Source organism: Sander vitreus, chromosome 15, assembly GCF_031162955.1.
Source record: "Sander vitreus isolate 19-12246 chromosome 15, sanVit1, whole genome shotgun sequence".
Lineage (NCBI taxonomy): Eukaryota > Metazoa > Chordata > Actinopteri > Perciformes > Percidae > Sander > Sander vitreus.
The window spans coordinates 14,541,372-14,567,504 of NC_135869.1; the positions used below are offsets into that span (position 1 = coordinate 14,541,372).

Genomic DNA, 26,133 nt, shown 5'->3' on the forward strand with positions numbered 1-26,133 from the left:
ATAGTATTATAATACTCTATAGTTTTTTTTCCAGTTACTTCCATCAAAAACATTTTTAGCACTGGATGACGTGCTGCTAAAACCCGGTACAGCTCTAGCAACACAATAACGCATCAAATTAAAACTAAGAATAAGTGAGACATTTATTTTACTTGAAGCTGAAACTCAAGCTCACTCACTCCTTGTGTTTTTCTTATAGGGTCTACTTTGTGAACCACAGTTCCACATTTATAGAAACACTCACAGAGACCTAATGTGTTGATTAATTCAAAGAGGAAATAACCAGGAACTCTCAGAGGAATATTTGCAGGAAGGAGAGTTGAGGGTGAGAGGAATTAGCATTGCTTCAGCATTAACAGTCTGAACTGTGATGTGTGTTTTAGATTTGAAGGGTTGGAAACAGCAACGGTGCAGGCAACAGCGTCTTGGCAGCATATTAGCAAAAGGCCTGAAGGATTGACAATGTTAGACTCAAGATGGAGTCCTCTGTATGGATTTTCAATTTAAATATATTGGCAAAACAAAATGAGGAAATCAGTCATATGTGCAATTCCTAAAATAATATATTACATTATTTTGGACTTGATATGCTTCTTCAATAAAAAGGCATGACTCTCAGCTCCATTCCCTTGATGTGCAGTTCTCTGTCATTTGCCTGAAGAAAAAGCCATCACTTGTATACTCACTCACTGGCTAGTTTTGTTTGCAGATAAAGGGGCTGAAAACAAAGACATTTGATCCACACATCCAAACAGTTGTCAGTGAGTTATTACCCACAAGGAAATTATCCACATCAGCATATGAAATGTAACAAATAACTTAAATGTATATAAAAAAAAAAAAAAAACAGCTATGTAATTAATGTAATGTGTGATTTATATATCCATGTCATGTATTATTATATTTATTATTAAATTATTATTAATATTATGATGTACTTATTGGCTTATTGATCCATGCTTGTTGAAGTTGCATTGCTATTTTCTATGTGAAATGTTGCCGTGTCCTTCCACTGTCAGTCGGGGGGGGGGCAGCACTGCGCTGGTGTCGATGTTCGCTCTACCTCGAGTCAAAGTAGAAGAAGAAGAAGCAAAGGGCGGCCTTCAGCGATACAGCACATCTAGCCAAGTATTTTAGCTAGAACCGAGAAATCACTTTCCCTCCTTTTAGATAACCGACATAAGGGTTGTTTGGAATAAAGATCCATTCATGTAAGTATGAACAGCAGGCATTGTTGGTTAATTCATGTGATATTTACCAGGTCTCAGGCGGGAGCTAAACATCTAACTGCTCGCTATTGTTTGCGTTGGGGAACTAACGTTAGTTCAACTTGGGCATGCCTATGCTTTGTTAGGTTCAGTGTACTTCCTAGAAACTTAGTCTGGTAACGCCATGTAACGTTAGCTGGTTATGCCGGTGTGTTTCCAGCACCGCAGAACACTGTTGTGTTTAATCGGTTCAGATTTGTTGGCAGCGCTTAAACTATGTAGGCTACACATTGATATCCTTTGCTAGCAGATGATGATTGCTAACTACAAGTCTACTCTCGGCGGTTCCTCGACCGCTGGTAACACACGTGCGCTAAATGCCATGCGTCCAATATCGGACAACCCCAGTACGAGGTGCTTCATCACTCGTGAAAACTTTACTCTAAATGATGTCTTTCTCCACAGTGAACCCGTCGTCTTGAAATAGACACGATGTTAAGCAATGAACGCTTCTATACACTAACATGTTCCTAGAATAAAGTGAATTTTGGCTGTGCTGACCGAAACAGGACAGGAGCACCCTTCTAAAGCCTTTTACCAGCTTCCTGTCTCTTCCTGTAACAAATATGCTCATTTGATTAGCAACTAGTTTAGAAGAAACGTAAAGTAAAAAAAACATCATGTATATTAGCTATGATTGGACAGGGTTGACAGGTTGGCGGTATTATGCGACGTGACAGCAAATAGTCATATCTAAACCATGTTAATAATAATGATGAATGTCTGACAATAACGTCATATGCTCCAATACAAACTATTCGGGACACCAAAGCTACATGTTTTAGGCCTATATTCCTGTCATGTGAAACACTTGCATTTGTTTGAAAGCTGAAATATTAGTCAGTGCTGTCGAAATGATGTCCGATAATGGACCGCTTGCTTTCAGATGCTATGTTTAAACAGTTTTCCCGGGCCAGCAAATTTACCTTTTATCGTCCACAGCTTTTCAGTTCAAGGTTGATTAAACTGAGCTGTTTTGGTAACGTTATCAGCTCGCAAGCTAACAAAAATGTTTGTTAGCTTTGATTTCCGGAACTATACGTGTGTCGTCATTACTACGATAAATGCGGAAGCTATAAACATTGAAAGCAATAAGCCTTTAAGTAATATAATGGCTGTGAACGCAGAGCGTATTTAACTGTGTGAGTAAACCAGTTGGACAACCTGCTGATGGTGATTTATGATGAGCAAGGAGTGCTTTTATATTGTCTTGTTGCTGTTTTTTGCCAGTGACTTTTACCAGATAATATAATGTATGTATCCTATAATTTCAGGTGCTGACAGAGGAGTGAATATTAATACAAACATGTCTGGACCATGTCAGGACAGAAGGAGTCGCTGGCAGGAGATTCAGAAAGGCCTACAGTTCATCCAGTAAGTGTCATGGTTTAGATCACTGGTTGTTAAAGTCGGAGCGTAACTGAATTTTACTAATATAATACTTCAAGGCCTAATAAGTAAGCAGACGTGTGTAATGACTGTTCTGATCCTTTGATTGACACTTGCTGATGTTGCCATGCCCACTAGTCTTTTTTTGTCATCCTATCTTGGAAATATTGCAGAGGATAACCAGATGAAGACTCTTACCAGCTACAAGTACTCGTCTGCCTGTGTTTGCGGGTCCTTTTTAAATGAAAAAGTGTGGGTACCTCTGTAGACTGCATGATGCAACAATGATTTGTCAGCTTTGCCTTTATGCATTGTTGTTCAGATCAGCTGGGTGTCAGTGTGACAGCTGATTACTGGCTTCATGTTAGTTTTGTTATTAATGTTGGATGTTCTCCTGATCTGAGCTTTGTATTCATGCATCAGGCAGACTCGCAGTATGCCCATATTGTTTTTAGAGCGACGTCAGGCAGCGCAGTGTTGCATTTTTTTCTAATCTGGCAAAGCCTTTGATTTGTAAAACAAAAGTGATACTTAAAATACTACTCTGCTCGTCATCGCTGTGCAGTCAAACGTGAATTTTAATTAATGTCACGATGTGTTAAGTTGTCTGAGACTGCTACACAGAAAGGGGAGAGATGCCTTTAAATTTCAGACAGCAGCTGACCTGGAAAGCAGCATAACCAAAAACCTCCCAATGATTATTGCAAAATGCTCCATGACATTTAATAACACAACCTTTTATTTATATAGCTAGTTTCAAGTGAAACAATTCATCTGCCCAACTTTACAATGCACAAGATGATTAAGAACTGTTGCTGATATTAATCTCGGCAGTACCTTTAGTTCTGTGTCAGCATGCAGGTGTGTATTATTGTACCCTTGTACAAAAATCGTGACAGATCCGTATCAATGTCTTTGAACCATGTTGAGAGATCTAGAGTATATACAGCCTTGTTTACTCGAAGAATAAGATGTAAAGGATGACCAAATGATTAATTAGACGTTACTTGCAGTCCTACTTTGTACTGAATGAAACATTATGAGCTTTGAATGCAATTGAACTCTAACCACCACGGTTACTTCTCACTCCAATGTATGTTCTTCTTGTTCTGCTGACACTTTAAAGGTTTATAACATGAACTCCTTTTTTGCTTTAAGATCAACCCTTCCATTTCCTGGAAGTCAAGAGCAGTATGAGGTAAGCTCTGTAAATTTTGATACACTGCCATTTTGTATAAACATTTGTATAGAGCTGAACTGATTTAGGGATAATGACAGGCTCACATGAAAGGCAACTTGTGATTTCCCCCCCCCCCCCAAAAAAAATAAAAAAAATAACTGGGTCTGAATGAAAGGACAAATCGGCTGCACTATGTATATTTTGTACTGATCTGGTTCTCTTAATATTTCAGGTGTTCATTAAGGATCTTGTGTGGAATCTTTTTGGAGAAGGAAATGATGTGTTTAAAGAAGGGGAGTGGACAAAATCCATCGAGATGTACACCGAAGCCTTGAGTATAGCAGAGTATGCTGACTCGGAAGATATCTGTGTTCCAACACGATTACTGGAAAAGCTGTATGCAAATCGAGCTGCCGCGTACCTAAACATTGTTCCGGTAAGTAGGTGGTGACCATCACACTTGAGTTTCGCTTCAGTTTCCATCACAATCACTTTGAAGTGCCTTACACTTTGACTCTACCAAATGTTATTGTTTTTTTCTACATTTAAATAGTACAATTAAAGTCCAAAATACAACAAGCCGTTTTGGTCTCATGTAATAGTTTGCTATGTATTAATAGGACCGTCACATTTTTGGTTAAAAATGTATTTGTTTTACTTCATTTCACACACTTGGCATCATGATAAGACCAAAAAGAGGATCTTTTCTTCACCAGCATTACTTTTTGAGCTTGCTAACTGTTCATATGAAAGCACAAAACAATACTTCAGAGGTTGTGGAGAGAATGGCAGGGAAGGTGCATGAGGCATATTTTAGTTTTTAACTAGTGGCGTAGGGCTGACCTCCTTTTAATTAATGTTTGTGCTGAGTGCGGGCAACTTCATTGAACGGGAACATAATGCGGCCAGGCGCAGTCACCTCCTGGAGTTTCGCTGGTTGCCTGGCAACCCCATGGTGACAAGACTCCATGACAAAGACATACAATCTTTTCATCCAACTCTGGTGAAGAAAGCAAATACACTTCCCAAAATGTCAAAATAATATAAAAAAAAAAGTGTGTTTGGTTCCGGTTGGTTGTCAGTTGAGGTCGGTAGGGACATTTAAAAATTTAATTTTCCTTTATAGTAGCGATGGGTACTCTATTTCTTCATAACATAGCCTACATGTACTCTACCACCTTGTGTGTCCCAGCATGTTTTACACACACACACACACACACACACAATATTAAATGTTACTAATGTAGGCTAATTAAAAACTGACCGGAGCCCGTCGCTGGACGCACCTGAGGACCGAGACACAAAGTAAACATGCCTCTCTGACCGGTACCGGGGGGGTTAGCGGTTAAACTGAGCAGAGGACAAAGCTCAAGCTAACAGGCTAACGGCTTATTAGCTAGCCAAACACCGAGCGGTAACGTCTGCAAAGATTGGATCTGTGAGCGCATTAATCTGCTCCGGTGTGCGTCTTATAACAAACAGAGCGAGCAGCCGCCGGGCTCTAACATGCGTTGATCCGTGCAGGACTTCACTGTGAGCGGACTGTTTAGAGACGACGTGACCGGCAGGTAACGTTAAAGGTTATCCGCTACTGTAGCAGAGCTGCAAGTAAACGCTGAACTGAGCTGTGTGTTTTCAGTGTTAAATACTGCTGCAGGTATTCATGCACGACTGATGACTATTTATAGTTCGCCTCAAACTTTTTATTTGTGTATTTAATTTGTGTTATTTCTTCCCCAAGCTCATAAAATAAATTTGGGTCGCACATAAATTGACAGGGTCGGTCGGAAAACGGAACCAAACGACAACAAAAAAGCCCTATCTTATGCCCTATTAACTGGTGTTTACATTCACCAGTTTATTTACTAGCCTCTTATTACACAGAATTTAGGATTGTAATCCGAAATCGGTTGCAATAACCCTAGTTTGACAACATGATGAGATGCTTTGAGGTCCCTTGAGGTGCACAATAATTCGGTTGTCATACAAAACTGGATCATTTTAAAAAAATGCATCAATAAGGTTTGATGAATTGATGTTATTTATGAATGCGTCAAATAATGATCCACCTGAAGGGTGTGAGTTGCATGCACAATGAAATGACTTGTACTACACTCATGATACCTGTAGTATAATAAAATTCAATATCATGGGATGCACAGTGACGCCTTACACATTCTGCTAGACTTCACTTCTAGACAGAACAGGAAATGGTGTCATGTGAAGTACTGTAAATCATTGAATCAAAGGTGGTGAATTACAGCATACTCTGCAGGTCTCAAAAAAAAAAAAAACATACCACGACGCATGTTCTCGTGATAAATTCTGTATCTTTTGGCGCCATATGACCAAGCCGCTGGCATATTTCACTTTGTACGCTGTTCTTCAGAAATCTAAAAATCAGTCTAGAAACTCAAGATCCACTTAGAAAATCCCCATTTGGGAATGATTAATGCTTTCACAGCAAAATTCAGTTCCTCTTTCATGTCGGTGTTCGTCATGTTACATGGCAATACAAGAAACATTCTACTTTCTTCAGGGAAAACACACCCATACCTGACTCAACTCACTGAACATGTGAAGTCAATTTATGATCAAACTGCGGTTTCTATGTTCTCTGTTCACTACAACACAATGGTTAAATATGGCTTTCCTAACTCTGGGACATATCTTGTTTTTAGGGACTGTATGACCAAGCATTAGAAGACTGTGAAAAGGCTCTCCAGTTGAACGAGGGGAACTACAAAGCGCTGTACAGAAAAGCAAAATCCTTGAAGGAGATGGGGAGACATCAAGAGGCCTATGAGGCTGTTGCCAAATGCTCTCTAGCAGTGCCTCAGGTAAGGTGTAACATCTGCGTGTTGTATGTTGACTATCCACATGTGCAGGAGAGCCACTCACTTTTATGTCTCTGCAAATTTGACAAAAATTAAGCAAATTGAAATGCTGACCAGGCTGCCTGAAGGAACAGCACGTCCAGTGGAGTCTTGATGTTTCTGGCGTGTTGCCTGACACTCAGTTCATTGTTGTGTGAGTGTTCATATTTGTGTGACTGTTAGTGCGCTATCTTTAGTTTAAATTGAGACATTTTCAGACAAATTTAAGTAAAACTGATGTCAGTCCAACTTCAGTGTAATAAGCAGCCACATTTAATTTAAGGTTTAAGAGACTTTTCTGCTGTTGCACTGGCCAATTTTTTTTAATTCTTTTTGCAAAAAAACACTGAATTATACTATATATGCACACTTTATGATACTATATATGGAGAGGAGTATCATCCTGGATATGTTGTTGCAGGAACGACAACTTAGACGACCTCTCTTCATCTCCAATATGATAAAATACTGCTGTTTCAAAGGCAGCCAACAACCGCACTTTAGGGGTGTGTTGCACCTTTTTAAAAGGTTGCTGAAATGCATGCACAAGTCTTGATTCATAAAAGCAAGTTTCACAAAAATACGTATGCGCAAAATAAAATCCTTGCAGATGAAAAAGAAAAAAAATACTTTTGATACAATATATTAAGGAAAGCAGAAAATAATCCGTTAATGAAAATGAACAACGATCAAAGGCAGTGATTGTGTTTGAATAAACACTGTCAATTTGTATTGTTTCCCCAGGATACCAGTGTCACACAGCTGACTCAGGACCTTGCCAAACTTTTGGGATTGAAAATCCGTAAAGCTTATGTAAGGAGTAAGGTACGTGTGTCTCAGGAACCGTCTCATATCGTCATGAGACTTGGCTTATTTACTGAAAAAAAAATAGACAAGTGTCAAAGTGAGTTGGAAGTCGTCCCCCGCCCACCCTGTTTTTTTCTTTTTTTACATATGTTATAGTCTGACTCTCAGATTTATGGCTTTCGGAAAATTTTGACCGTTTTTGCACATACATCGAGGGCTGTCTTGCTATAAAAAGAAGAAAGTCATGATTTAATGAAGCTAATTCTGTTTTAACAGCCTGCCTTGAACGTTTTGCGAGGATCAAATTATCAGGATGCATCATGTGACAAGGTAATCAAAGCGATCTAAAATGTATATGACAAAATATATATCTATACTCACCTATAATACATTGTTTAATACATTTCTTCTGCATTCAGTTTTCCCATGGCTCGCCTTCAGTTGAAGATATAGAAATTGGTAAGTTTAAGGCTTAATACAGCTTTGATTTGTCAATTTAAGAAAAGAAAAAAAGTGGCTCCTTATATTTTCTCCCTGATGTGTTTTCAGAAGTGCCTCAGCTAACCCAGGATAGCAGTGTTTTGGCTCTTGCCCCAGCTCCAAGCCAAGCTCCAGTGGCAGTGCACCCAGCTCTAAATGAAGCAGTGGTGGATGAACTTCTTCCCAAAAACAGTATCTCGTCTGTGTCCCTGTCTGAGCCGCCAGGCTTCGAGTCCGTTCCCAAGCCTGTATCTGTATCCACGTCGGTCCCCCTTCCCGTGCCCACATTTGTTAATGGGTGCAGAACCAGCAAGCCTTGTATGATGCTTGAAACAAGTCAAGATTTTGACGCAGACATCATTGGGGACGACCTAGATGATCTACTGGACCAAGCTGGCCCGGAGTCAGCCATGGTTAGTGAACGGATACGGCGATGTGACAATGTGTCGATATCTGAGCTCAAGTGTGACTCTTGTTTGTCTCTTCCTTCAGGTTATACCCACAATGAAGGGGCCTCTCCCTCTGCCAACCAGTATTGCCTCGGGCAGTTCCATGTCGAGTTCATTCCTGATGCCATCTCACATCAACCCATTTCTCCACAGCAGTACCCAGCAGTGCACCGTAACTCTGCCCCCGCTGTATCACAAGTCGGGGTCAAGTACATATTTTGGTATGGACACTTTTGACGCCCTCTCCCCAGCACTGGACTCCCTGGATAGTCTCACCATGAACGACTATAAAACAGGTAGGCTACTTTGTTACCTGGCCTGCTTAATCACAGGGCTTTACTTTGTTTCAAATAAGAGTTGATCAGTATCGATACATAAATATCAGCTGACCAATACATTACCCTTTTTCTCCCCTCTGTTAAACTGACAGATTATGCTCAGAATTCATTCATTCCACAGGTAATTGTTTTGTATTTATTATTGCCAGCCTAGATATTGTTACAGGCTTTTACTTTGTCATAATTCATATTTCATCTTAACCAGCTGAACAATAATGAAACCCCAATGGGAATGGCTGTGGGTATGCCTGAAGTGAAGGGTCTTCCTGCTGCTGTAGACTTGGCAAAGAACCCCTTAGCTGAAACACATGAATTCAAACAAGCGTGCTCAGCCTGCTACATTAAAACTGGTGAGGTGTGTGTGTGTGTGAGAGAGAGTGAGTGTGTGTGTGTGAGAGAGAATCTGTTTGTTTACCGGTATCTATTTTTATATCCACAGGGCCCGGTGTGTTGGATTACACACTTCATACAGAAGAGCATAAATGCAGAAAGGACGCTTTACTTGGCAGAATCAAACATTCACCAGACAAATCGTGGAAGCTCATTCGGCCCAGACCAACAAAAACCCAATATGTTGGACCTTATTACATTTGCAAAGGTAACCTTTATATATCTGTAAATTTCCTCGCTTTCCTGCTTTTGCCTTTTATATTTTATTTTTTTTGTTATATGAAACTACAAATCCCATTAGTTTGATTTTCCTGGAGAAAAAAAATAGATGGCATTTTTTTTGTAATACAGGTTATTGGTTTAAAAAAAAATAGTTCCCTAAGCATGGCTACATTTTCCCCATGACTTCCTCTTTGGTTTATATTTCCCTACATAACCTTATGTGTTAAGCATACACGTAAATATTCACATTATTTGAGGAGCATTTGCAGAGCTGCTGTCACTTAGTTTATGGTACTTTTTACACTTACGCTGTTGCACACACAAGTCGTGTGTGGATATCTGCTGATAGCAAAATGTTACATGTGCTGTTTCAGAGGTGGCTATTGGAAAAGAGTGCCTGTACCCTGGCCACTGCACATTTGCATACTGCCAGGAAGAGATTGATGTTTGGACTCTGGAGCGGAAAGGGTTCATCTCTAGAGAGCTACTCTTCGATCCTTATGGGCCCAACTCCAACATCAGGTTGACTGTCCCCAAGATCTTACAGGAGCATCATGGGATATTCATGTTTCTCTGTGGAGTGAGTATTTATTTAATTTCAAAACTAATGACCTCAGAGTGTTGTGGTGGCGTGCATTTAATTTATAACAATAACTGTATAGTGCTGCCGCTGCTGGAACCTGTTTTTGTCAATGACGCCCATTGGCAGCATTGTTTTTTTTTATTCCAGTGTGAGGAGAAGAGAAAATATGCTTGTCTCATTGTAAATAGATATTTACCTTCAAAGATGTTTCTTACATTTATACATATGTACATTTATAGTCACTGGTTTCACTTTACCCAGAGCAAAATTGAAATATAAGGCCAATAAATACAAAAATGTTAATGTAATGAATGCAATGCTGTGCTTTTCATTGGAGTTTAATTGTTTGCTTCTGTTGTTGTTTCTTGCTTTCTTGCTCATTAGTAGCTGGTATACTTTGATCTATTGTTAGTTTTAGAGTGATATTTGATGGAATATTCTTGTTATTTTGCAGCAAATGTAGCCATTGCTGTAGTAAATCTGCTGTTTTTATAGAATATTAAAAACCTTCAATTTGCAGGTGTGCTTTGACCATAAACCCAGAATAATCAGCAAAACCAACAAAGATGACTCATCACTTTGCTCTCATCCAGTGACTAAGCATGACTTTGAGGATCATAAGTAAGTCATTTCACCCTCATTTAGCTTATGAATTTATAGTGTATAAGTTATCTACCAAAGCACACAAGACCTTGTGCAAATATGAGGGAATAAGAGCAGGATAAACTAAACGTCTGGACATTGTCTGTCTCTTAGGTGCCTGGTCCACATTTTGAAGGAGAACACAGTCCGTTATTCCAAAATCAGACCGTTGAGTCCTCAGTGCCAGCTGGATCTGTGTCGCCATGAAGTGCGCTACGGCTGCGTGAGAGAGGACGACTGCTTCTACGCCCATAGCCTCATCGAGCTGAAGGTCTGGATGATGCAGCACGAGCTCGGTAAGCTTTTTAAAGTACTCTCCCAAGGACTGGATGGCTTTGTACCTAGGAACACAGTTCTTCCAAAACAACACCTTTGTCAATGAATTTAATATTATTTACCCTTGGTTTATTTTTTTTATCATATAGGTATCACTCATGAAAGTATTGTCCAAGAGGCGAAGAAGTTTTGGAATGCAACAGCTTCGTTGCAGGGAGCCCAGGTAAGCCCAACACCAGGACTCTGTTCACTGATTTCTCATGTTTGCTTGCTGCTAGCATGTCCTAATTTCTTGTCGCTCTGAGGTTACCTTCAGTTGGCTTTGACTTCAGTAATGTATATATTTTTCTGATCTGATTAAATTAAATATAGTGTTGTTTGTTAGTGGTATTGTGTATTTGTAGAAAGGTCTGATTATATACATTTATCAAGCCGTTTCCTCGGATTTGATTTTGCCTGGGTTAAAACAAAATCACTTAACCCTTGTCCTCCTTCCGGCTCAAATTTTAAAAGTAACACTTTTTTTGTCACTTATTTTGCCGCTTTTTAAAAACTTTTTTTGTCTCTTCTTCAGTGTTTTTTTTTCCTCAACATTTTCTGTGCTTTTTCCCACTACCACCAGTATACACTAACAACAATTTATTATCGCTATTTATTCTTTTTTTTTTTTTTTTTAATTATAGTCAAACCTCTTGTAGCCTATATAAAATTATATCTAACTTGAGTTAAAAAAGCAGGAAGTATGAATTATTGACTAATTAAGATCAGAGGGTGTAATGGATAATCACAGAGTGTCAAAGTTAAGTCAGAATAATGCTGTCAAATTAAATGAAACACCCAAAATTCAATAAAAGTAGTGAACTGATTCCTAAATTTGACTTGTGAAGAGCGTTTCATGGAACCTTCTGTTACTTTTGGGCAATTTGCTTGAAAGAAACCCAAATGTTCTGATATAGAAACTTTGAAAACGGGTCAAATTTGACCCGAAGACAACAGGAGGGTTAATTGGTGTATATTCTGGCTAAATCCTCTAGTTGTCTCACTGTTGCTTTGTGTTAATCACAAAGATTTCAACCAGTCCTTCATATTTCATCAGCAGCTTTCCAGTGCACAGAGGAGGTTCGGGCCTCCGAATCTGAAGATGATGTTTGTTTGTGGCCAGTGTTGGAGAAATGGCCAACTAAGTGAAGCTGACAAAAACAAGAAGTATTGCTCAGCCAAGGCGAGACACACGTGAGTATTACTAAGACTTGAACACATGACCTGTAGACCGGAGGTGAATTGATAAGTGAACCGGTGCCATCCAATACATCACCACACACTCTCCGTCTTTCTGTCTCAGGTGGGCAAAAGACAGGCGTGTGGTGCTTGTAAGTTCCCATGAAAGGAAAAAGTGGACAACAGTTAGACCACTTCCAACCAAAAAACCCATCCCATCTCAATTTGAGGTACGTGCCAAACATTTTTCTGCTCCATGGTCGTTTTGTTCTGTGCGTTTCTGAATCAAACTAATCTCCTGCAATGGTCACCAAATGTTATTTTTCCTTTTAGATTTGCATGCACGTGACGGCTGGCAAAAAGTGTCAGTACATTGGCAATTGCACATTTGCCCACAGTGTAGAAGAAAGAGACCTTTGGACCTACATGAAGGAAAACAACAGTGAGTTATGTCGAGGAGATGGGCTCTCTTAACTTGGTAGTAATTAATTAGTAGAACGTAATTGGTGTGTGATCCACCAACAGTAATCACGCGTGTTTATCCCCTTGTTTAGTTCCAGATATGGATCAGCTTTATGAGCAGTGGCTGCAGTCCCAGAAGCCTGGCTGGGGTGAGGAGACCTCCAATAACTCTGTCAGAGAGAATGGCAAACAGATCCACATGCCAACAGACTACGCTGAAGAAGTGGTGAGTTTAAAAGCCCAGCAAACATGACCCACTGTTTTTATCTGGTGACACAAACAGACTCCTAAGCTGCGGTGGTGCATTGCTTTTTTGTGGTAGCTAATCATTTAGTAGTTGGAATCTGTGGATGCGACAACTTTGAATTTGGGCTGGGCAGTATCTCAATAATATATCTATCGTCATCTTAGATTTTGGATATCGCAATATGGCATAAGTGCTGTCTTTTTCTGGTTTTAATGGCTGCATAACAGTAAAGTAATTCCATTTTCTGAACTTGCCAGACCTTTCCAAGTTCTCCCTAGGTCTTGTCTTTACCCACTTAGTCATTATATCCACATTAGTGATTGTTTATCAGAAATTTCATTATGTAAATATATTGTGAAAGCACCAATAGTCAACCCTACAATATCGTCTTAATATCGTGATGTTTGATTTTCTCCATATCGCCCAGCCCTACTTTAAATGATTAACAAACGGATGGTGATAAGTCATTTGTTTACATGAGATGGCTCCATGTGTTTTCGTAGGCTGGGAATCACTGTTGGCTGTGTGGTAAAAACTGCAACAGTGAGAAGCAGTGGCAGCAGCATATAACGTCAGAAAAACACAAAGACAGAGTTTTCAACTCTGAGGATGATCAGAACTGCTGGCAGTATCGGTTTCCCACAGGAACTTTCAAAGTTTGTGAGAGGTAAGATTATTAGCCACGGAACACACTATGTCTCTGGTTACCAGTCGGGAGTCCAGTGGTTTTTTATGGTTGACCTTTTCATTTTGTATTCTGATAGGTTCCTCAAAGGCACATGCACAGAGGATGAGTTGTGTAAGCTGGCACACGGGGAGCAGGAACTAAAAGAGTGGATGGAGCGCCGGGAATTCCTTTTGATGAAACTTGCCAAAGCCAGAAAAGACCATCTTATAGCACCAAATGACAATGACTTTGGAAAATACAGTTTTCTGCTTAAAGACATTATATAATGATGTGATGACAATATTCACGCTCAGTTGCAAATAATGCAGTATTCAAACAGTCTAGAGTCAGGTGATCCCTGAGGGCCACCTAGGTGCACAGGAAACTGCCTGATCACAGCATGATTTTAAAGAGCGGGTTCAGGACCGGCCCTCTGATTGGCTGCTGGATTACGCTCATCTGAACTACAGAAGTGTTGTTAACAACTAAATGAGTGGGAGACACTTGTAAGCTTTGCTATGCGCCATTCATTAGAATATCTGAAAATGGTGCTGAAAATAGCATGTGTGAACCTTGATCAGAGATGTGTTCAGATACAGTTGACAAAGTAATTTCGTCTCATAAGCAGTTTGTATATGTTAATGACCTTTTACTTTAAATATGTTTTAAGTATGGAATACTTAAATTGAGAGTTCAGTTGACTCTTATTTTAATCGGTCAGCATAGGTCATTTTCCCTTTCCATTTATCTAATAGTGTTACCAGTGTAACGGGCACCACACCAAATAAAGCTTCTTTTCTTAATCTGCGTTAAACTGCTGTTTTATTATTTACACATCTGTAACCAGTGGGGGTAAGTATTCAGATCTTCTAGGTAATTTAAAGTAATACCAAACTGTAGACATTCTTCATTACAAGGAAAAGTCCTGTATTTAACACCTTGATATAGGGATTAGCAAAGTACTTAAATTATAAAGTATTCTGTGACTGTTAATTTATCACTGAGAAAATTGACATAAAATAACACGTAAGCAGCGTTTAACTTGTAGTTGGTGGGGGTGAAGCTAATTTTATACACAGTTTATAACCGTTCCTATTTTATGAGCTCATTTTGTATGTAAAATCTTTAAAGTAACTACAGCTGTCAATTGTATTTGAGTAAAAAGTACATTTTCCACAAGTGTAAGTAGGGCTGGGTAAAGAATGAATTTAAGGCACTGACCGAATTGCCTTAGTATCGAGTAACCTAAAAATGCCTCATCATTCAATAGCAAATTTCAAAACCTAGGGAGTAAATCTAATCATTGTCAGGGAGCCAATAAGAATGCAGCATGCTTCTACCAAGCTCTAAAAATGCTGCTGATTGGCTGTCTAACGTTACGTTGTAGAGGCATGCACGAAAAGACTACGTTACGCACAGAAACGGGACTCACGTAGTAGGTACTGAAAAATAAGATTTTTGCCATAATGTGTAATGTAATTTCTTTTTGTTGAAATGGATTTGATAAAATTGGTATCAAAAAAAGTATTGTTCAGGAACCGGTATCAAAAATCACGGTATTGGTATCGGTGCCAGTATCAAACATTTTTTTGCGATACCCAGCCCTAAGTGTAAGAATAAAGTACAATGAAATGGAAGTACTCTAGTACAGTACAAATAACTCAAGTTGTACTTGAGTAAATTCACTTTGTTACATTCCACCACAGTCTGTCACAGGCAGAAATTAACTTTGATAACATTTTTGCAATGTGATTTAATTGTTTTCTGCTGAAATCAAGATGGAGTTTAATATGTTGTTCTTGAAAAACATGTTTTAACAACAATCTTAATTTGTTAATCCTGTTACAGTACGCATAATGATCTATATGTTTTTAGTAGAGAAAAGTAGGTGGAGTACTTGAAAATCTAAGTCATCTTTATTTAATATTTGTATAACCATCTTATATCTACGCTAATTAAATGCCAAATTATAACAGATGATGCTAGTGGTATAATCTGACAAGACGCTTCCTACATTAAGTTAACAATCCAAGATGCCCCCTTATCTGGATGTCATTTTTCTCCCCGAGTGACGGCAGATCATTTTTAGAGGCAATAAGAGGCCTGCAGCTCCACTTCTTTTCTATAAGACTCCTTGAGTAGGAGCCAAGTGGAAAAACAACTTCTCTTATTTACTTCACTGTGTAAATACTGTATGCAAAAATACAAGTCAGTTTTCGCATGTCTAAGTCTTTGTCACTATTGCATTAATATCTTCCAGTCAGAATCCGCTGTTCAGTCCTGTGAGGTAGTTTTTTTTTTTTCCTTTCTCCATTTGTCAAGAATCACTAGAATGGTCCAGCTGGATATGACAGGAGCAGGTCATCCTGCCACCAGCGAGGCGATGTTTGCACCAACAGTTTTGCATTCAGGCCAGCACCTGCTGCAGGTCCTCCACCTCCAGCTTCCACATCTGCCTGTGATGCGCAGCGAGCTCAGAGAGGTCTGCCATCTTCACTGCACGGATGACTGGCTCCGGGGAGATGGCCTGGATGACGCCCATCACCATGACATATTTGCCTGTAAAAACAGCAGCAGGAGGCCAATTGTTCAGTGACAATAGATTCAAGGAAACAAGGACGGTGATATGGGGAGACGTGGCTGTTTTTCAGAGAGGTATTCATGTGCACTCATTGTTTTTTAAGATTACTGTTCCTGCTTTAAGCACACAATTTGCAATTCTCATGTCTGAGTGTGGTAGAGATCCATATAGATATAACAGGAAAAAAAAGAATTCTTAAATAATAGACATTGGTCTGATTCTAACACTAAATAGTAAGATAAACCATACAGAATTTGTAGTGGTGGAAGGTAAAAACATTTCAACTAAACAAACCACCTGATGCGTCGTATTTTAAGCTTATGAATTTGCAGTGTTATACCATCCATGAGGCCTAACAGACCTTTCTCAAAGCAGACGATTTTGCTTGTTTAGTGGAGGTGTAACACGAACAATGGCTGCGTTCCAAATCCAGATCTAGGTCCAATGTGTTCTGGATGACAGATCACATTTTTTTAATAAATAAATTGGATATTTCATTTATGTTCAACTGGTCCAAGTACAGCTTTTATCTAGACCTGGATTTATCTCGTTTTACAAGATCTGGAAAGAGGAAAATCAGTGAAGTCGTTTGTGTTTTACCCTGGGCCAAAAAGAAAGACGAATTCAAGCACCGATTGACACCCCATGTTTTTGACACAGGCCCGCTATACACAAAAACATACGTATTATGTCAGTTGATAGATAGATACTTTATTCATCTCAGTGGGGAAATTTGAGTGTCCAGCAGCTCACACATAAACACACATCCCCATACATCACACACGCGTGTTTAGTTGGTGTTAAAAGGCTGATGCCTGTGGAGACAAAGGATCTCCTGAACCTCTCTGTCCTACAGTGCAGCGAGAGCAGTCGATCACTGTAACTGCTCCTCTGTCCAGCCAGGATGTTGTAGAGGGGGTGGTTGTCATTACCTATTATGGCATACAGTTTGTTGCATGCACGCCCCTCTAATACAGTTCTCAGCGAGTCCAGTCTTCTGCCCAGCACTGAGCTTACCTTTTTGACCAGCTTGTCGAGTGATCTGCTGTTCTTGTCCGTCACGTTGCCTCCCCAACAAACTGCACCACAAAACAGGACACTCGCCACCACAGTCTGATAAAACATGCACGTGCAAACGTGCAGCAAGTCGCTACAAATGTCAAAAGATCCGAGCCATCTGAGGAAGAAGAGACGGCTCTGCCCCTTTTTATACAGAGCATCTGTATTAACGGACCAGTCAAGCCTGCTGTCCAGGAGTACACCCAAGTACTTGTAGGTCCTGCACAACCTCAATGGCCTCCCCCTTTATGCAGACCGGCTGGCAGGTTGGCTTTGACTTCCTAAAATCCACCACCATCTCTTTAGTCTTGGTGGTGTTCAGGAGGCAGTTCCTATTGCTCCAGTCACAAAAGTCCTCCACAAGGTCCCTGTACTCCTCCTCCCGGCCACCTCGCACACATGCCACAACAGTGGCCGTATCATCCGAGTACTTCTGGATGTGGCAGGACTGGAAGAGTTGTACTTAAAGTCAAATGTACACAAAGTGAACAGAAATGGAGCCAGAACCGTCCCCTGTGGAGCCCCCGTACTGCATTCTAGCGACCCAGAAACACACTTCCCCAACTTGACAAACTGCAGCCTTGATGTTAAGTAGTCCACTATCCAGGTGGTCAAGGAGGGGGCCACCCCTATACTTACGAGCTTGTCTCTCAGTATGAGGGGCTGGATGGTGTTAAATAAAAAAATAAAAAAACATGATCCTTACATAAGAACCAGGCACATCCAGATAGTCATAGGCCCGGTGCAATTTTTAAGATAAAGATATTTTAGAGCTGCAACATCAGTCGATTAATCAATTGGTATGGATAGAAAAATAATCAACTATTTTGATAATGATCAAGTCATTTTTCAAGAAAACAATGCCAAATATTCTCTGCTTCTAGCTGATTTGTAAGGCTTTTTCTATTTTGTTTTATTAAAAATTTAATTATTTTTAGGTTTGGGATTGTTGGTTAGACAAAACATTACATTCGAAGACGTGACCTTTGTATTTTTTTTTTTTTTCCTCAATCTGAGCCTGGTGTATTTTTGTAGAAAAGTGAAACACATATAACGAGGGTTCAAAATTTACTTTTTCATCCACCAGCCAAATGGCTAGTGAATGTTCAAGTTTGACCAGCCACTTTAATAGATTACCATTGTTTTTTTTGGCTGGTGAGTGAAGCGAATCTACCAGCCACTTGCATATTTTACCAGCATTTGGCTAGTAAATGGTGCTAATTTTGAACCCTGCATATAACACACCTGAAACATACAACTGTCTTAATCTGATTTATTGATCAAATCAGAAACCAACTTTACCTTGGGACAAACATGGTTTCCCTTTGGGGATGTTGTTGACGCCTTGAACAGCAAAGGTTCCCGTCTCATCCATCAGCAGCACGGTGTTTCCGTCCAGCTGGACCTCCAGTACAGTTCCCTGCATCCACACCAGTGAGACCAGCAGAAAGCGGCCCCTGCCCAGCTTGATAACACACCCATCCCCGATGTCGGCTGTCCCCCGGCTCTCTGCCGTCCTCAGCTGACCGGACAATATTTTAACCGGAGGTGGGCGTTTCCTTTCTACGGTTGTTGTCGCCGTTTTGTACATTACCAAATGCTACCGTTTAACGGTTGTCCAAGTACGGGAAAGTTTGCGTTACCCGCGTCAGCGTCTCTCTCTGGTCCCGCCACTAATGTTATACTGGAAGTTGTGGGCGTGTTCCACGGAAGCAATACATTCACTTCCGGTCTATGATCCTTCAGAGTAAAAGCATTCTCTCAGTCTCTGACTGTCAAACATACACCGTGGAGCTGCCCACGGTACAATTCCTTTTTGAGAATCATTTTGTGAATGATACAGGAGTATTTTTGGATAAGTTGTGCATTAAGAATCACACACACTGACCGTTTTAGTGTAGGAAGGTCAGGCTTATAAACACGTTTTTTTTTTACTTCCTACAGTTCTATCATTTTCAACCATTGCCATATATGACATGCAAATTCAACGATAACAACCGTTACAACCCATGGCTTTACATTTTGAATTCATGTTTGATTTTGACTTCAATACAATTATTTTTATTAAAATTAGTTTTAATCCATGTGTTTAGAGAAATAGGAACATATTGAACTGTTATTGGTTAATTCCCATCAGTCTGCAGCTTGTGATACAGGATTTTTTTTACTTACCTCAGTAATGAACAGGGAAACAGTTTAGTTTATATGAAAAAAATAAAAACGTGTATATGCTTATTCTTCTTTTTTTTTTAGCCATTATCATTTCCTAAGTTTAGGTGTTCTGCTGAAAAAAATAATTTAATGTAGGGTATATGGAAACAGTTCTATGGACTAAGATAAAGCATTTTGCCCATCATACTAAAAGCTATGTTTAATATTAGCCCAACACCACATCACAGCAGGATTGGAAGGCCCTTTAAATAGAGAGAAACCCTGCAGGAAAATATGCTGCAGTCTGCAAGGGAACTGCTACTTGGGCAACAACAACCCGTTAAAAGGCCAATGTTAAAGTCCTGGGGTGGCCAAGTCCAGACCTCAATCTAATCCACTATTTGTGGGAGGACCTGTTGCTGTTCACTCAAAGACCCCATACTACTAGAGTTTGAGCTGAGACTAGACTAGAGACGGGGAAGACCGGCATTGTTCAAATGTGCAAAACGTTGGTCTCTAACAAAGTAAATAAAAAAAATAAATGTTGACAACGTTTGGGAGGATACAACACTGAACACAGACAGACAACATCAATGCTCTAGTGCATTCATTTCATTAAATAAGTTTTATTTCTTTAAGAATAACTGAAGAAAAGTGTTAGCAATTTCTGTACAATTGTTTCATCATTTTCCCTTGGATTTGCTGAAAACCTTGAATGATCAACAGGGCTGAGAAATGTGCTGCCACATAGTGCACTTTTAGCCTAAAAACAATATGATTAGTCCACAGGCATCTGTCCGTTTCCTTCGAATGAATTCCAAGAAGTTCCTTAAGCCTCACTGTTGACTCCAGTTTCATTTTCATTGGCTCCTCCTCTCAATCCCAGTTCAAAAAAAGAGGCACATTAGAAATACTGCCATTTTCCAAGGACTGTGTCTTTGATTGCATCGACAAACTGGACAGGCACCCAGTAGACCCAATATTGAGACGCTTCTGTTGGACCTAACTGAAAAGCCTACGAAAGTGGGAAAAAAAAAATGTTAAGCACATTTAATGATTTTACAGATGCTCACATATTCTACAAACAAATCAAACATCCAAAGACCAGATAGCTGTGTGTAATATACTGCCTCTAATAACACCTTTCAATTAAAAAGACACATTCCTTTGCAGTATATTACAGCCCACCTAATCACTCCAAAAGCCATTCTGAAATGCAAAAAATAATGAATTACTTCATACCTCATTCTTTTCAATTTGAAAAGTTAAAGTAAACAGGGTGGATCATTGATATCAATTATGGGCTTGCCGTTTTAGAGGAAAAGCTCCTCTTCCATCTACTCCTCCTCATACTGTACATTATCAACTCCTCAGTGATGCAGGAACATGATTTGAGCAAATAGCTGGCATCAAATGTCATTCTACAACACAAATCAATGTCATTGTAATTCCACTATTCTGCACTTGGACTGTATCGGTCCAGTGTGTGCACTGTGACCATGAAAGACAGCTGAACTGTGCAGGAATAAACTCTCACACATTTTTATTTGGCTCCACAGGCCGATCTCTCTAATGTATACGTTTAAGTCAGTGTGGGGTGGTAGAACACCTCAACAACAAGGAAGCAAGGACAAATGGAAATTATCTCACATTTAAAATTTCATGATCAGCCTTTTTGCTTAAATGCACTTGACATTGACATGACATCCACAGCATTATACTGTCAGCTTTTACTACATTTAAAGTTATCAGATGACTTTCTGGTCTTGTTTACCTCCCATTCATCAAAACATCAAGTTCAAAAACACATGAGTTATTCAACTGACAGAATCATCCACTGAGCTTTACTACATTCTCCTTAACCTTATAGTCTTTATGCTGTTATAATGACACTTTATTTAGTTCTCTTAAAAAGAGATCTCTGGGATTTCCATTTCACTGACAAAGAAGGACACCGCTTCCTTTAGAGAGAAAGCAGGGGCGGATTGGCCATCTGGCAACTCTGGCAAATGCCAGAGGGGCCGGACCATTTTTTTTAATGTGGGCCGGTCAGATTTTTTATTTTTTTTTAATACACAAATAAATTGTCTTTACAGGCCGACAGCGCAGAGGATGGGTTTTTATCGCTTGCACCATTTCACTATGGTTATAATAATAATATTAATAATAATAAATATTAAGCATTTGGCCAGTCGGCAACGGCCGGGCTGGTCCCGAGATGGGCCGACCAACCCAATCAGAAGTTACTCAAATTGGGACATTCAGTCAAAATCAAGCACTTGCTCTGGGGGACCGGCTGCAGCAGTGAGAAGCCGCTGCTGACGGGCAGAGAGCTCACCCAGAGCTCTGACTGCTGTCCGTCTGCGCGGCCGTCTGACGGCATCCGTATTAAATTGAGACAGTTTCATTACTGGTTAAAAACGTCTCGTTGGCGCGTTAAATAGTAGTCCAGTTCAGTGTTTTGGTACAGTTGGTTTTAACGCCTGATGTGTAGGCCTATAGGAGTACACATGAAAACCCTGAACAAGCAGCGTTGTTCTGCTCCGTCTTTCTGCTGTGCCCCCATTCACGTAGTGTCACGTTTTACACTATGTAGGTTAAACTCTGCAATTAATCCGCGGTTCACATGTATGCATGAACTGTGGTGGTCCGTTACACTGTAGTCTCAACATCACTGATCATTTTTGAGCAATAGAATATAGAAAACATTACACTTTTTGTATCCATAACATGATTGTGTTATTGTACAATTTAGCAGTAGCCTATGTAAGTCAATCCTACATTTTTCAAACGTGCTCCTTGGGGAAAAAAAATGACCATAAAGCCCTGTTCATGCTAATTAAACAACTGGACCTTGGGGTCAAATGTTGTTGTATCCTGCCCATGTTCCGGATGTGAAAGCCCCCTTACTGAACTACTGAATATAATAATATTCCATTATATTTAGTATTTTAAGTTGTTACCTGCCACCAGAATTTTGTGATTTCCCTGCCATAAATATAGACATTGTTACCATAAATTGGTGCCCAAAAATGTATTAGAATGCAGGAATTGAAGTCTTTTACCCTCAAAATGTCCTGGGGGAAGACCCCCAGACCCCCCTGCTTTATGTGTTCCCCCAAAGGCCAATTCTGAGCACAAACGGCATCAACAGACAGTATGTGTACATTTGTTAGAAACGTGTGCTCTTTAAAAAGTAGTAAGCATTGTTTGCCAGTTACTTATATTAAATGTTTAAAAATCTGTTACATAAGGTACTGCTTATATTATTTCACCATCTGCACACAAATTGAATTAGTGAATGCACGTGTCCGTGGGTGGGGCTGTATGGTAATGTGGGCTGGAGTGACTACAGTGCCAGGGCTGAATTTTGGTCCCAGTCCGCCCCTGAGAGAAAGGTTAATCTAGAGAAAGTGCTGACATTTCCCGCTCCACGGCAGAGCCCAAAACAGCAAACGACGAGCCCCATCACTCAGATGCACACATACTACAGCGACACTCACTCAACATGCACTATTCACTCAACAATAAAAACACCTTTTATAGACAAAAATAACCAAACTAAACATTTCACACCACAACAAACATATCGAGTCTGTTCTTTAGCTGTTCCCTAGACACCTCACCTTATTACCTTAGCATGTGGCATTACAACCTTTCATAAAACAGATAAGTCTGACATGCAAGTAGCAGCAAGAACACTCACCATCATGTGATAGTCCTCATGGCCTTCGATGGGTTCAGACACTACGTTTTTAATGGAGCCCATTGGGACTTTCTCTGTTCTCTCTGTAGAGATGAACACACACAAAAATGAAGACATTTTTAATAGTCGTTATCTTTGTGTTGCAGTGAATTTAGCAAAAAATAAGGCCGACTGTAATCCTACCCTTTGTTCCGATCCACAGCTGATCCTGCTCCAGTTTGAATGTGAGTCTAACTTTTCCTCCGGACTTGTTAAACATTCCGGATAAAGGCACTGTTGGTAATCGTTCCTGTTAGCGGGAAGAAAAAAAAAAAAAGTGAGTCTTCATGCCTCGTATTAAAATCATATAGTTGACATACATCTGTGAAAACAGCTTTGAACTGCTGTGGCAGTCAACACAAGACAAACAAAAACAGGGACTGACCTCCCTTGTCTGATCTTACCTTTGTTCCTTTAATAGATGGCATTATGTCATCAGGTTTACCTTTGTCCAAAACTTTCCTGTGTTGCTGAAATAACAGTGCCAGGTTAATATCACAAAACTCCATACATATTTTACTCTACTTTGCAAGAATGCCATTAATCTTACCTTTTGACTGCATAAAGGCTCTTTCTTGTTTTCTTCAGCCTTAACTTCCTGCTGAACAGCCTCTTTGGGTGTATTCACAGCTAATACATCATTTATTGTAGATCCTACCACCATTATTTTTGCACCATTTGTAATCTTTATTTCACGTAGTGTCTTGTCCTCTGGAAGCAATCCTTTGTACATCACTTTCTGCATTGCAGGTGGAAGACCTAGGAATACATAGGAGAGCATTTATTTTTAAGCTTTGCTCTTCACTCTAGACAGCTTCTTTCACTTTGAATTGAAGGTGAACTACTGTGTGTTCTTACCAGTGAGTGAGTGAATCCTCTCTTTTAGTTGGGCTCCGGTGTTATCAACAGGAATTTTCAGATCATATTTATTCTTGTTCCAGATAATCTTCAAGTCTACCATCTCCTGTTCACCGTCTGCGTCGTCCCCATTGCTAATACTAGAGTCCTGAGTTGTGGCGTCTCCCGCATCTGTGTATGACGTAGTTTCTGTGTCAACTTTTTCAGCATCCTCACAGAGTGGCTCGGCTTCTTTTGGCTTTGCCTCAGTTTCCATTATGACTTCTTCACTTCCTGGAAGAGTATGAAAACATTGATTTGGATCCATTCAATGAACTTCAGTGCAAAGTTATTAGTTCTCAAAATAGTATGTCCCACATAGATGCAGATATTCTGAAATACAAGACTAATATCTGTGTTTCTAAGAATCCTATCTGTTCTTTCTTTTGTTTAGCAATCACAATAAAATACAGCCAAATTAAGTGACGGTTGAATTTAAACTGTGAAACAGTAATGAGAGAGACACACACACACACACACACAAAAGTGTGCTACAACTTTTCAGTTCATCACGTTCCATCAATTCACCCCTTTAACTGAAATACAATGATTTCTTATATTGGTACTCACAAGTGTTTTCTGCAGCATTTTATACTGGAGGTGGACCACCTTGTCAGAAATAATAACCAAGTCCACTGCCATATTTAACAATGAATACTCTTTCATGAAACAAAACATTAGAGCAGAAATTCTATTTCACACAGCAAATGCCAATATTTAATGACTGTGGCTAACGAACAAATATTAAAATGATCAGGAGACAATATGTGTCTGGACCTGGATGGCTCGTTCAACACAATTACAATTCTCATGGTTCTCTTTCGAAGCAAAAAATAAATTATATTTGTTTCATAAGCATTTTCCCATATACCTTCACACACAATAACTAACGCATGTAAATGTAACTATAAGTAAACTGTTTAAAAGTATGTAATAAAGTCTAGTTTCGCTTTTTTTCCCTCCCCCGTTTTTCTAGCTCTTTCCATGAATGGCTGACTTTTTTAAAAACAATTTTTTTATCTAGGTAGCATTTCTTACTTGTGTGTTGAGTGAAGGAATAAATAAAAGCGAACCACGTCTAATCCTAAAACAGACATGGTTCTTGAATAAAAATACTTTTACTGTATGTTGTAGCTAGCTGTATGTTGTAGCTAGCTAAGACGGTTGGCCTTAACGTTAAACTGGTCACGTTAACGTAACAAACTGTTTGTTGGTATCGTTCCTTCGTCGTTACAATTCATAACCTAACCATATTTAGTTAGCTCCTTAACAGCAAAAGTAAACCAGTTAAAACAAAACAGTGGTTAAATCTTCTAACATTAACTTGAGTCATCCACAAATCTAGCTAAATTTGACTGCTGTTAGCAATCGTTGACGTTAGCTAGCTACAACACTGGTGAACGTTTAACGTTAAATTATAACGTTACAGAGAGACGTACATTTACATTACACTGCATTAATAGCGTTATATATTAACATGTAAATTCCAAACATATGTTATCCCATCAACAGTGTTTAGGTTCAATGTAAAGATGTGAAAGAAACACTGCTGTATTTTCTCAATACCCACCATCCTGGGTCGCCATGATGATTGTGTACAATCTGTTGTAGGTTGAGGCAAAGAGAGTACCGTTACAGAGAGCAGGATGAGTCTGATATTCAGGAAGCAAAAGTCGACTACAACGAAAGTCGTGTTCAAGCCATTGACTGTAAATATTAAGGTTCAAGCGCACATTTACGTGTGACAACAATGCAAACAAGACAAAGCATGGCATAACATGTAACGTTATAGCTATACTTACCGTTACAACGTTAAAACATTTGTAGTTTCAGTTAGCCGGTGGACAGGAAGACAGAGTGAAAATAAAGTTGTTTTTCACTAATGCAGTTGTCTTTATGATTAAGCAAATAATGTCTCAATATAATGTGGTCAAATCAATTAAGTCTGGCGCAAAACAAAGGTTTTCGTTGTAAGAATTGAAAACACGAACTGTGTAATGTACATAGATGGTAATGTAGCAACATACGGGATTTTTTTTGGCAAACACGGAAGTGAGTCGTAGTTAATCCTCTCGCTTTGCTAAACGTCTTTGTTGTTGTGGCAGCAAGAGCTGAGTTTTTTTTATACATCCATGGAGCAATACATCCATGAGTAGACACCGAGAGGTGGCAGTTTACTCAATGGCTATTGGTTGAGTTTTTCTTC

General features: G+C 39.5%; 3 protein-coding genes across 6 annotated transcripts; 1 reads left to right on the forward strand and 2 right to left on the reverse strand.

Moving 5' to 3' along the window:
- The first annotated feature begins 1,071 nt into the window (after positions 1 to 1,071).
- zc3h7a (zinc finger CCCH-type containing 7A) lies at positions 1,072 to 14,297 on the forward strand. Of its 3 annotated transcripts, none has more exons than XM_078269194.1 (23): positions 1,072 to 1,211; positions 2,543 to 2,642; positions 3,816 to 3,855; positions 4,070 to 4,273; positions 6,519 to 6,677; positions 7,458 to 7,538; positions 7,797 to 7,850; positions 7,940 to 7,979; positions 8,070 to 8,413; positions 8,493 to 8,745; positions 8,880 to 8,908; positions 8,993 to 9,137; positions 9,227 to 9,385; positions 9,774 to 9,979; positions 10,503 to 10,603; positions 10,739 to 10,920; positions 11,050 to 11,123; positions 11,997 to 12,133; positions 12,243 to 12,348; positions 12,452 to 12,560; positions 12,673 to 12,806; positions 13,331 to 13,494; positions 13,592 to 14,297. In XM_078269194.1, exons 2-23 carry the CDS (start codon positions 2,575 to 2,577, stop codon positions 13,779 to 13,781), a joined length of 2,979 nt encoding a protein of 992 aa, XP_078125320.1. In that variant the 5' UTR covers positions 1,072 to 1,211; positions 2,543 to 2,574; the 3' UTR covers positions 13,782 to 14,297. The 3 variants fall into 3 exon arrangements, with proteins under 3 accessions (XP_078125320.1, XP_078125322.1, XP_078125321.1); XM_078269196.1 differs by having other exon boundaries at positions 12,000 to 12,133; XM_078269195.1 differs by lacking the exon at positions 1,072 to 1,211 and adding an exon at positions 2,338 to 2,410.
- Positions 14,298 to 15,391: 1,094 nt separating this feature from the next.
- On the reverse strand, positions 15,392 to 18,833 carry rmi2 (RecQ mediated genome instability 2). Its single transcript, XM_078269198.1, has 2 exons — positions 18,437 to 18,833; positions 15,392 to 16,053 (listed from the first exon to the last, which is right to left on the reverse strand). Exons 1-2 carry the CDS (start codon positions 18,723 to 18,725, stop codon positions 15,902 to 15,904), a joined length of 441 nt encoding a protein of 146 aa, XP_078125324.1. The 5' UTR covers positions 18,726 to 18,833; the 3' UTR covers positions 15,392 to 15,901.
- Positions 18,834 to 19,887: 1,054 nt separating this feature from the next.
- ubfd1 (ubiquitin family domain containing 1) lies at positions 19,888 to 25,897 on the reverse strand. 2 transcript variants are annotated; one of them, XM_078269997.1, is made up of 8 exons: positions 25,730 to 25,897; positions 25,498 to 25,529; positions 23,889 to 24,161; positions 23,581 to 23,789; positions 23,435 to 23,500; positions 23,175 to 23,280; positions 22,992 to 23,074; positions 19,888 to 20,300 (listed from the first exon to the last, which is right to left on the reverse strand). In XM_078269997.1, the coding sequence occupies exons 2-8, from the start codon at positions 25,511 to 25,513 to the stop codon at positions 20,190 to 20,192; spliced, it is 864 nt and encodes a 287-aa protein (XP_078126123.1). In that variant the 5' UTR covers positions 25,514 to 25,529; positions 25,730 to 25,897; the 3' UTR covers positions 19,888 to 20,189. The 2 variants fall into 2 exon arrangements, with proteins under 2 accessions (XP_078126123.1, XP_078126124.1); XM_078269998.1 differs by lacking the exons at positions 25,498 to 25,529; positions 25,730 to 25,897 and adding an exon at positions 24,498 to 24,900.
- Between the last annotated feature and the right edge of the window lie 236 nt (positions 25,898 to 26,133).

Excerpts from the sequence above, each read along its gene's own strand:
- zc3h7a (XM_078269194.1), top strand. The coding sequence starts at position 2,575 with ATGTCTGGACCATGTCAGGACAGAAGGAGTCGCTGGCAGGAGATTCAG. Across the intron at positions 9,138-9,226 it reads AGCCTGCTACATTAAAACTG|GGCCCGGTGTGTTGGATTAC; the intron begins GTGAGGTGTGTG and ends TTATATCCACAG. Across the intron at positions 9,386-9,773 it reads ACCTTATTACATTTGCAAAG|AGGTGGCTATTGGAAAAGAG; the intron begins GTAACCTTTATA and ends GTGCTGTTTCAG.
- rmi2 (XM_078269198.1), bottom strand. The coding sequence starts at position 18,725 with ATGTACAAAACGGCGACAACAACCGTAGAAAGGAAACGCCCACCTCCG. Across the intron at positions 16,054-18,436 it reads GAAACCATGTTTGTCCCAAG|GCAAATATGTCATGGTGATG; the intron begins GTAAAGTTGGTT and ends CTGTTTTTACAG.
- ubfd1 (XM_078269997.1), bottom strand. Across the intron at positions 23,790-23,888 it reads GAGGATTCACTCACTCACTG|GTCTTCCACCTGCAATGCAG; the intron begins GTAAGAACACAC and ends ATGTATTCCTAG. Across the intron at positions 20,301-22,991 it reads ATGAGGACTATCACATGATG|GCTTTTCAGTTAGGTCCAAC; the intron begins GTGAGTGTTCTT and ends CCACTTTCGTAG.